General features: G+C 48.1%; 1 protein-coding gene across 1 annotated transcript in view; it reads left to right on the forward strand.

Annotated features, from left to right (window-relative positions):
* CACNG4 (calcium channel, voltage-dependent, gamma subunit 4) overlaps positions 1–8,531 on the forward strand; it is a 74,554-nt gene that overhangs the window by 54,669 nt on the left and 11,354 nt on the right. The window contains exon 2 of the mRNA XM_006886265.1: positions 7,182–7,265. Coding sequence (XP_006886327.1) covers positions 7,182–7,265 — 84 coding nt within the window. The remainder of the gene's footprint in view (positions 1–7,181; positions 7,266–8,531) is intronic.

Genomic DNA, 8,531 nt, shown 5'->3' on the forward strand with positions numbered 1-8,531 from the left:
TATTGTTGGTGGGAGTGTAAAATGATGCAACCACTCAGGAAGGCAATATGGCGCTTTCTCAAAAAGTTGGGGAAAGAAATCCCATTTAACCCAGCAATTCCACTACTGGAAGTTTACCCTAAAGAAACCAGAACTGCCACCCAAGCAGATATAGGCACACCCATGTTTATTGCTACTTTGTTTACAATAGCAAAGAATTAGAAACAACCCAAGTGCCCATCAACAAATGAATGGATAGAGAAGCTCTGGTATATTCACACAATGGAACACTTACGCAGCATTGAAAAATAAGGAACTCATGAAATATTACACAAAATGGGTGACCCTGGCAGACAGTATGCTGAGTGAAATATCTCAGTCACAGAAGGACAAATACTACATAATGCAATTGTTATAAAACAGGCCTGACATTGGGTTTGGGGGGAAACTATGAAAAGAAGGGATAAACAATGAACCCTGCATTGAAACAGATGAGGGAGAGAACTGTTTAAAAGGGATATATGATAAGGTATTTTTGTCATGACAGGAGTCCAGAATAAGAGCTGCATTGTAAAGTGGATAGTGGGGCGGGGGGGGGCGGGGAGATTGTGTAACAATGAAACATTTTTTTTTCTTTTCAAAGAGAAAAGCAAACCTGGGGGAAGCAGGGGAGGGAGGAAAATGTACAACAATGAATGAATGGAAACTCAAGTTCTCTATAATGGTTCATTTAAAATATCAATTTAAAAAAAAAAAGAAATTGACTCACCAGGCAATAGGTTTGGGTTTGAAATGCCTTAAACCAACACTAACAATTACATTTGACAGAGATAAAGGTAAATTGAAAAAGGACTAAACATTTCCCTCGATAAAACAGATGGTAAAAAGCCAGATAAGTCTTTTAAGAAAGCCCAAAAGAATGGATTAACCTAATGGCTGCCCCAAAACACAGCCGATCTGATAAGGATGGTACAGGTTAGAGCAGTGTTTTTCCTTCTTGCATGTGGGTCTCTATGGGTTGGAATTGACTTTAGTGCCTAGCAACAGCAAAAGTCAAAAGGACGGGGGAGCTCTGGTGGCAGGAAACTGCAGTGCAATCCCAGAGGTGCGCAGTTCAAATCGACTAGATACTCTGCTGAAGAAGGAGGAATAATCGCCTCCTGTACCAGGCAGATCCAATTTGATGGTACACACATAAAATGAATGAATGAATGAATGAATGAATGGACTCTTGGAACCATTAGTAAAATAAAGCTGAAGGGACTGACAGTGTTTAATCTAGAGAATACATTTGGGAGAAAGAACTCAAATTCTTGACTTGGGGGCAAAAGGGCCAATCACATGTCACTCCCCACAGACCAGGGACACTCATCTCCTTCTCCCCTAAGCTTGGAGGAGGCTGATGGAGAATAGTTAGGCCTTATGTCTTATGCCTAGGAAATGCTGACAGGAGAAGCTGTCTGGTCCCAGCTGATGACACCTTATGGGTCACTTCCTTAGCTTTCGGCCTCACCTGTAAATCCTAGAAAGCTAGAAAGGTAACTTGTGACTCTAGTCAGTTACACACAAACCAGCTCTTAAGTGAGTTGAAGAGGGGACACGTGATCGAGCAGATCTCTTAGTAAGGAAGATCAAAGAGCCTTTGAATGGAGGTGGTGGTGAAGAGTAGTGAGTATACTATGGACTGCAACAGAACCAACAAATCCAGAGTGCTCCTTGTAAGCAAGGGTGGGGATATTTCATCTCACCTACCTTGGGCGTGTTAACAGGTGGAAGCAGTCCTTGGAGAAGGACGTTATGCTTGCAAAAGAGGAGGACCAGAGACGGAGAGGAAGACTCTTAATAAGATGGATTGACATAGATTTAAGCTCAGCGAAGATTGTGATGGTGTCAAGGGACCGGGCAGGGTTTCACTCTGTTACACACAGAATGGCTGAGTCAGAGCTGATCGGTGGTGCTTAACAACTGCTCGCTCTCAGGGATTATAACAGCATTGGTGTATGGAGTTGCATGGAGGCAGGCGAGCTTTCCAGAATTTTCCAAAGGTCAAGCCAGTTGGTGTTGAGTCAATTCTGACTCACGATGGCCCAGCGTCTGTCAGAGTAGGATTGGACGTCATAGCATTTTCGAGATCAGTCAAGATCTAGCGTGTGCAGAACGGACATAGTCCATAGCAGTTTCAGTGGCTGATTTTTTGAAACTAATCACCAAGTGTTCCCTCTCAGGTGTCTCTTGGTAAATGTAAACCTTCAAACTCTCAGGTCGGAACTGAGTGTGTTTATACCGCTCGGGGATGATTATAAAGTTCAAGCCATTTGAAAATGGAAGGTGTTTAGAGGTAAAGAGTTCCCCATCTCTGGGATTTCCAAATACGAGGTTCTGGGAGAGAATGCAGACCCCTGGTGGAGCCAGGCATTGGATGCCTGCTGAAGTTGCTTTGGAAGCCTGAGCCTATGAGGTGGCGTGAGTTTCACTTGGCCACAGTTAACTAGAAGATGCTCATGCAGATGGCTCCGGGATTGGTTTCTTAGCTGAGTGGCCGTGAGCTCCCGTGGATAACTATGGAGCATCTGTGAGTGGGCATGCCCTCTCTCTCCAAGGCTGGCTTCAACAGTGAGTGGAAGGTCCAATGAAGGTACCTGTTATCACCCAGACTTCAACAGAGTAGGCAGCGTTGTCAGCAGAGGATACTGTGGTTCTTCTCACTCTATCACACGCCCGATCCATCTGTCCATTGTTCTGTGCAGAGGAGCTCAGTGTTAACAGAAGGGGAGAAGGAAGGAAGCGAAGGGAAGAAGCCAATGAGTCAGACATCTAATGCAAATTGCATGTGTGCATTGTATCCATGAGCATAATTCTATGTGATGGGATCCAGCATGCACACAGCCCCCCCAAAAAATGGAATGGGCATCTCAGGTGGCCTTTCCTCCACCTGGCAAGCAGAGAGACCTGGTTCTCTGCTCTTTCCAAGGCTTAGGTAATTCAGAAAGCCAGTCCAGAAGTCAAAACAGAACCATGTTGACCTAGTCTACTGACCAAGTAGGCCAAGCTAGAGCTAAGGTTAAGGTTGTGTTTATACCAGGTCTTCTTAAAGGGTCACAGAAAACCACCATGACCCATTAGCCATCCGACACATTTGCGTCGAGGCCACAAACACTGAGCTTCCCTGGGTGGTGGGGCTGGAGAAGAGAAAGAGGTGGAGAGTCATGAACAAAGACAACAAGACTCAGATGTTGGTAAGATGGCATCTTTCTAATAGCCTTTCTGAAGGTACTCACCTTTCTAGTATCCAAAGGCATTTAGCTCCATCTCTGTCTCTTCAGTCAGCTATGTTTTCACTTCTGATAACTCTCTAGTTGGTGCTGTACCATCATCATGGAGAGGCTGTAACAGAACAGCAGTTATAGTAGGTGATGTAGATAGAACATAAATCCATTCTCTGAGAGGTCTGGAGAGCAGGAGTCTCAAATCAAGATACCAGCCGTGTTGATTCCTTCTGGAGATTCTAAGGAAGTCTGTTCCATGCCTCTCTTCTCTTTTTTGAGGATGTCCAACTATCCTTGGTGCTCACAGATGTGTAGTTTGGATCTCTCCCATCTCTGCCTCCATCTCTAGTGACCATCATGTCTCTGTATCTATCTCTGTGTCTCTTCTTAGGACCTCTCTCAGAATGGATAAAGACTCTTCATGCTCCAGTAGGAGTGAGAACATGCTAACTGATTGCATCTGCAAAGACCCCCTAGTCCAATCAAGGTCACAGGCTCAGTTCCCAGGGTCAGGGCTCCAAATTACCCTTTTTAAGGATATGGATACAATTCTGCCCACCACAGGTACTCATCTACTGTGGGTGCCCAGAGTTGTTGGAGCTCTCAAACTCATTGCTATCAAGTTGGAACTGGTCCTCCAGCAGGTTTTCAGAGGCTGCAAATCTACATGGGAGGAGATTGGGTGGGGGACCGGCAAGTATTACAAATGAGCAACATGAATGCAGGGAACCTTGCGGTGATGGTTCTGTATCAACCTTAGAATCCTGGTTGCATACTGTTTACATTTTTGTACTCTTGTTTTGCAATTTGAGATGTTAGAATACTGGCATCAAGTGGGTAACAGGTACACAAGAGTCTCACTATTATTTCAAATAACAGTTTAATTAAACAAACAAATCAGGATGAAGCCTTACAGTCATGTGTGGGCAGGGAGCAGGGGCAGGTATGGGTGCAAAGTCAATCGAGGAAAACACACGGCAGACCGCACATCTTGATTCCTCTGAGGATAAGTCAGAAGAGAGGAGTCATTTCTGTTTTCTTTTTCTACCTCTTATTATTTGGCTTGTTCCAACATGTGTGTATGACCTGGTGATGTTGTTTAGAGCCATCAAAGGGCTCAGTATGTGTGTGCGTGCCAAGAAGCAGGAAGCTCTACTTGACCCATGCCTGTGTCTACAAAGATGTTCATTGTCTCCAGAACATTTAGAACCTTCAGTGTGGGAACCAGGAGCGAGACCAGAAGTAGCAGGGGCAGTGGGATGCAGCCTGTCCACTCTGAGACCAGCGGTATATGGCCCACTAGGAGTCTTCTTATCTCCGGGATCACAGCCCACGTCCCCTGGGGATGTTGCTCAGGAGTTGGGGAGCGTTCACTTGCAGGGTCCTGGACTTAGAGGCCCTGATCCCTCTTAGTCCTCCAGAGATGGTGGCGGCCCTTCCTCTAATTCACAGATAGTCATTCACAACAGATCAAAGCCAAATGGAACAGAGAGGAGGCTATTTCACAGACAAAGAGTAGCCAGTGGGCCCTAAAGCATAGCTCTAGCTCAATAATCCTTTCTCTTGAGTGTTAACTCATTCAGCTCCTTAAAGATTACATGAGATCAGGGCTGTGATTATCCCCATTCTACAGATAAAGAGACTAGGAAGTTTAGTGAACTTGTTTTCTGTACTCCATCGAGAACACAGTGGACTGTCAACCAAGAATACTGTACTCAGCAAAATTATCCATCAAATATGAAGGAGAGATCAAGATATTCCCAGAAAAACAGAACCTAAGAGAGTTTGTAAAAACAAGACCAGTGTTGCAGGAAGCACTGAAAGATGTCCTTCTTATAGAGAAACCACAGAAAGCAGCATGGACCAAAGTAACTAGCAACACCAAAAAGAACTCAACAAAATAATAGCAATAAAACCCTGTCTTTCAATAATCACACTGAATGTGAATGGTTTGTATGCACCCCTGAAGAGAAGAAGAGTAGCGGATTGGATAAAAAACTAAACCAAAATCCATCAATATGCTGTCTACAAGAGACACACCTGAAAAATGAAGATAAAGAGAACACGGTGGAAACAACATCCTACTTTACTTCTGACATTACTTCTGAGCCCTCCCCACTCTGTCTCCCCACCATCCTAAACCAAGTCCAGCCCACCCACCCACCACTGGTCTGTAAACCCACAGACTTCAAGGAAAGCGGTTCCTTATTGAACATCTCAGCTCTTTGGAGGCAGCAGCTAACAGAGCTGGACAAAGAGGGAGGTTTGGGAAAGTCAGTTAATTGGTGACCCAGTGACAGAGCAGCATGCTACAAGTCTCTCCCAATCGGAAGCGGAAGGAGACGCTCGGAGAATGTCCTCACAGAGGTGAGGTCAGGCTGGTCTGAGGGCACTGCTGGAGGCCAGCGGGATGCTGGGGGGCAGCTGCAGAGAAATCAAGGCCTAGCTGGAGACAGACCCGGCCCTGGCCACGTTCATGTCAGCGTGAGTTCTCCGCTGTCTGTCTGCAGGAGCGGAAACACTGACAGGCTAGTGAGAGAGTGGCTTGACACCCATGCACCCACCTGTGTCCGCTTCTGTGATGGGCATTCTTGGGCTCCAAGGCAACAGGGCCTGAGAGAGCAAGATGGAAGGTTCTGGAAGGAAGAAATAGTCACCATACCTCCCACTCCGTAAAGGCCAATTCAGAGTGGAGAGGGGAAGCAGCCAGGCCGCACACTTAACCTTTCTGGACGTACTATGTCCTGTGTTCTCCTCCGTGGTTACGCTGCCGGGGGCAGCAGGAAGCACTTGGCCAGCTCTGTGTAGATGCCGTTTACTTCAGGAAGGATCACACTAAGTGTGGTAGAGGAAGAGAGCAAGACGACAGAGACACCACGGGGGCAGATTCCATCATGGCACACTGATAACCAATCTCTCCATCCGACGTGGCCTTCTGCCACCTCTCCCACCCCAAAGCGCCCACCCTCTCCCCCTGACACTAAACTTTGCAAGCTCTGCAAACAATTCCGCCTCATTCCCCAGCCCTGTCTTTCTTGTCTTGTGCCCCCTCATGGAAACCCTTCCCTTACCCCACTCCCAGTAGGCAAATTCACTTCATTTCTCAAGACCTTTGGCTCCAGGGTCCCCTTGAGTATGAGGCTTCTATGTCCCACTGGCCCAGGACAGTCAGCTTGATGCCTTTTGTCCCAAGACATGCTCCAACTGTCACACGTGTCTGAGTTTGGGCCGCATTTGATGTCGTAGCCATTAACTCTTTCTGATGTCACAAATACCACATTGGGCAACTTATATAACTATAGGAAGTTATTCTTTTAGGGTTATAGAAGCTGGGCATCTGAAATCAAGGTGTCAGGAAGGGCATGTCTTCCCTCAAGGCTCAGGTGGGAGGACTTGGGGAGACAGGCTCCTTCCTCACCTTTCTAGCTTCTGGTCGTCTAGTGCATCCAGGCTTGTGGCCACGTCACTTCCATCTCTGCCACCGTCTTCACACACTATTTATCTCTGGGTATCTGCCTCTGTGACGCTTCCTTTCTTTCAAGGACACGAGTTGTGTTAGATTAGGGTTCACCTACTCCTATATGACCACATGTTAACTAATTACATCTGCAAAGATAACTGTTTCCAAACAAGGTCATATTCACAGGTACCAGGCTTTACTTGAATATGTCTTTTTGTGAATACAAATCGACCCATAATAGCCATCTTTGGGGTCCTTCCTGACTCCCCTAGGAGGGGGCCTCCCCTTTCTAGGCCCCCCAAGGCCTCCAGCCCCATAGTACCTGGGACACTGCTCACGCAGGAAGCTGTGGTCTGTGTAGGTGCCCACCCTCCAGGCCTGCCCAGCCATGGGCACCCACAGTGAATCTATCTGGAGTGAAAAGATGAATGAAACCACAGAGTATTTACAATGTTCTCTTCTGTTGTTCCCTCCAGGGATCTATAAAGGCCACTGCTTCCGGATCAATCACTTCCCCGAGGACAATGATTATGACCACGACAGCTCGGAGTACCTCCTTCGTGAGTACCGGGAACCTTTCCCTGCCTTGCTGTGCAAAAGGGAGTCTGTCACCACAGCAGCTGGAGAAGATGGGCCTGGGGGGGGCGTGGCTCTGGATGCGGCCAGGAGTTTTGATCAGTTCTGCAAACAGTTGGGTGACTCAGTGCAGGCGCTGGGCTAAGAGACCTGCTAACAGACTGCTGGGGACCCTGGGGACGCGCGCTGGGCTAAGAGACCTGCTAACAGACTGCTGGGGACCCTGGGGACGCGCGCTGGGCTAAGAGACCTGCTAACAGACTGCTGGGGACCCTGGGGACGCGCGCTGGGCTAAGAGACCTGCTAACAGACTGCTGGGGACCCTGGGGACACTGAGGCCTGGACAGAGAAGATGCTACCGGAGGCTTGGCCGGCTTCACAGGAGCTGAATGACTGGCCTGGGCATAGAGAATGCAGGTGTAGGCGTGGCAAACCTCAGAGATGCTGATTGGCCAGAGCTACCCAGAGCCTTGAGTAGGCAGTGCTAGCTTCAGAGAAACTGATTGGCTGGAATTGGTGGTGGCCTACTGGCAAGAAGCTGCGCTGCAATCCCAAAGTCACATAGTTCGAGGCTACCGCTGTTCTGTGAGAGAAGGAGCCGTTCCCTCCCATGTGATTAAACTGCCTCTGAAAACCCATTTTTCAGCGATGGGTCGGTTCCGACTAGACGGTACAACAACAACATCTAATTTCCCTGGTTATAACTCTTTGTAAAGGCAGACTTGCTCTCATAAAGTGGCTGGTGGATGTGACACATCAACCTTTCTCTTTAATACTTAGTGCTTTAATCACTGTACCCCCAGAATACCAGCTCTGGGACAAAGGAGGCTAAGGATACAGTTCGGGCCCTTGTGGGAGGGGGAAGGAACATCCCCCCGCCCCAAGCACATGGATCTGACTGCCCTTCCCTCTAACTATCAGCATTCCACTCCTGAAAATGACTAAGGCCACAGAGCGCTGAGGGCGAGCAGTCACCCCCAAGGCGGCCTTAGGAGGAGGAGAAGGAGGTGGCAGGAGCAGCCTCTGGTGGGCAGGCCCTGTATGTCTTCAGCCCCAGCTGGTGGGACCACCTCTGACCATAGATTGATTGCACCTCCAGCCCTTCCTAGTTGAATCACAGGCCCTTAAAGGCAGCCCAGTGTGTCCTGAGACACCTACCCAGCCCAGTATGACCTGAGACCCACCAGCCCAGTGTGACCTGAGACCCAGCCCAGCCCAGTGTGTCCTGAGACCCAGCCCAGCCCAGTGTG

Source organism: Elephantulus edwardii, unplaced genomic scaffold (genome assembly GCF_000299155.1).
Source record: "Elephantulus edwardii isolate Elephantulus edwardi_28Jun2011 unplaced genomic scaffold, EleEdw1.0 scaffold00048, whole genome shotgun sequence".
Classification (NCBI taxonomy): Eukaryota; Metazoa; Chordata; class Mammalia; order Macroscelidea; family Macroscelididae; genus Elephantulus; species Elephantulus edwardii.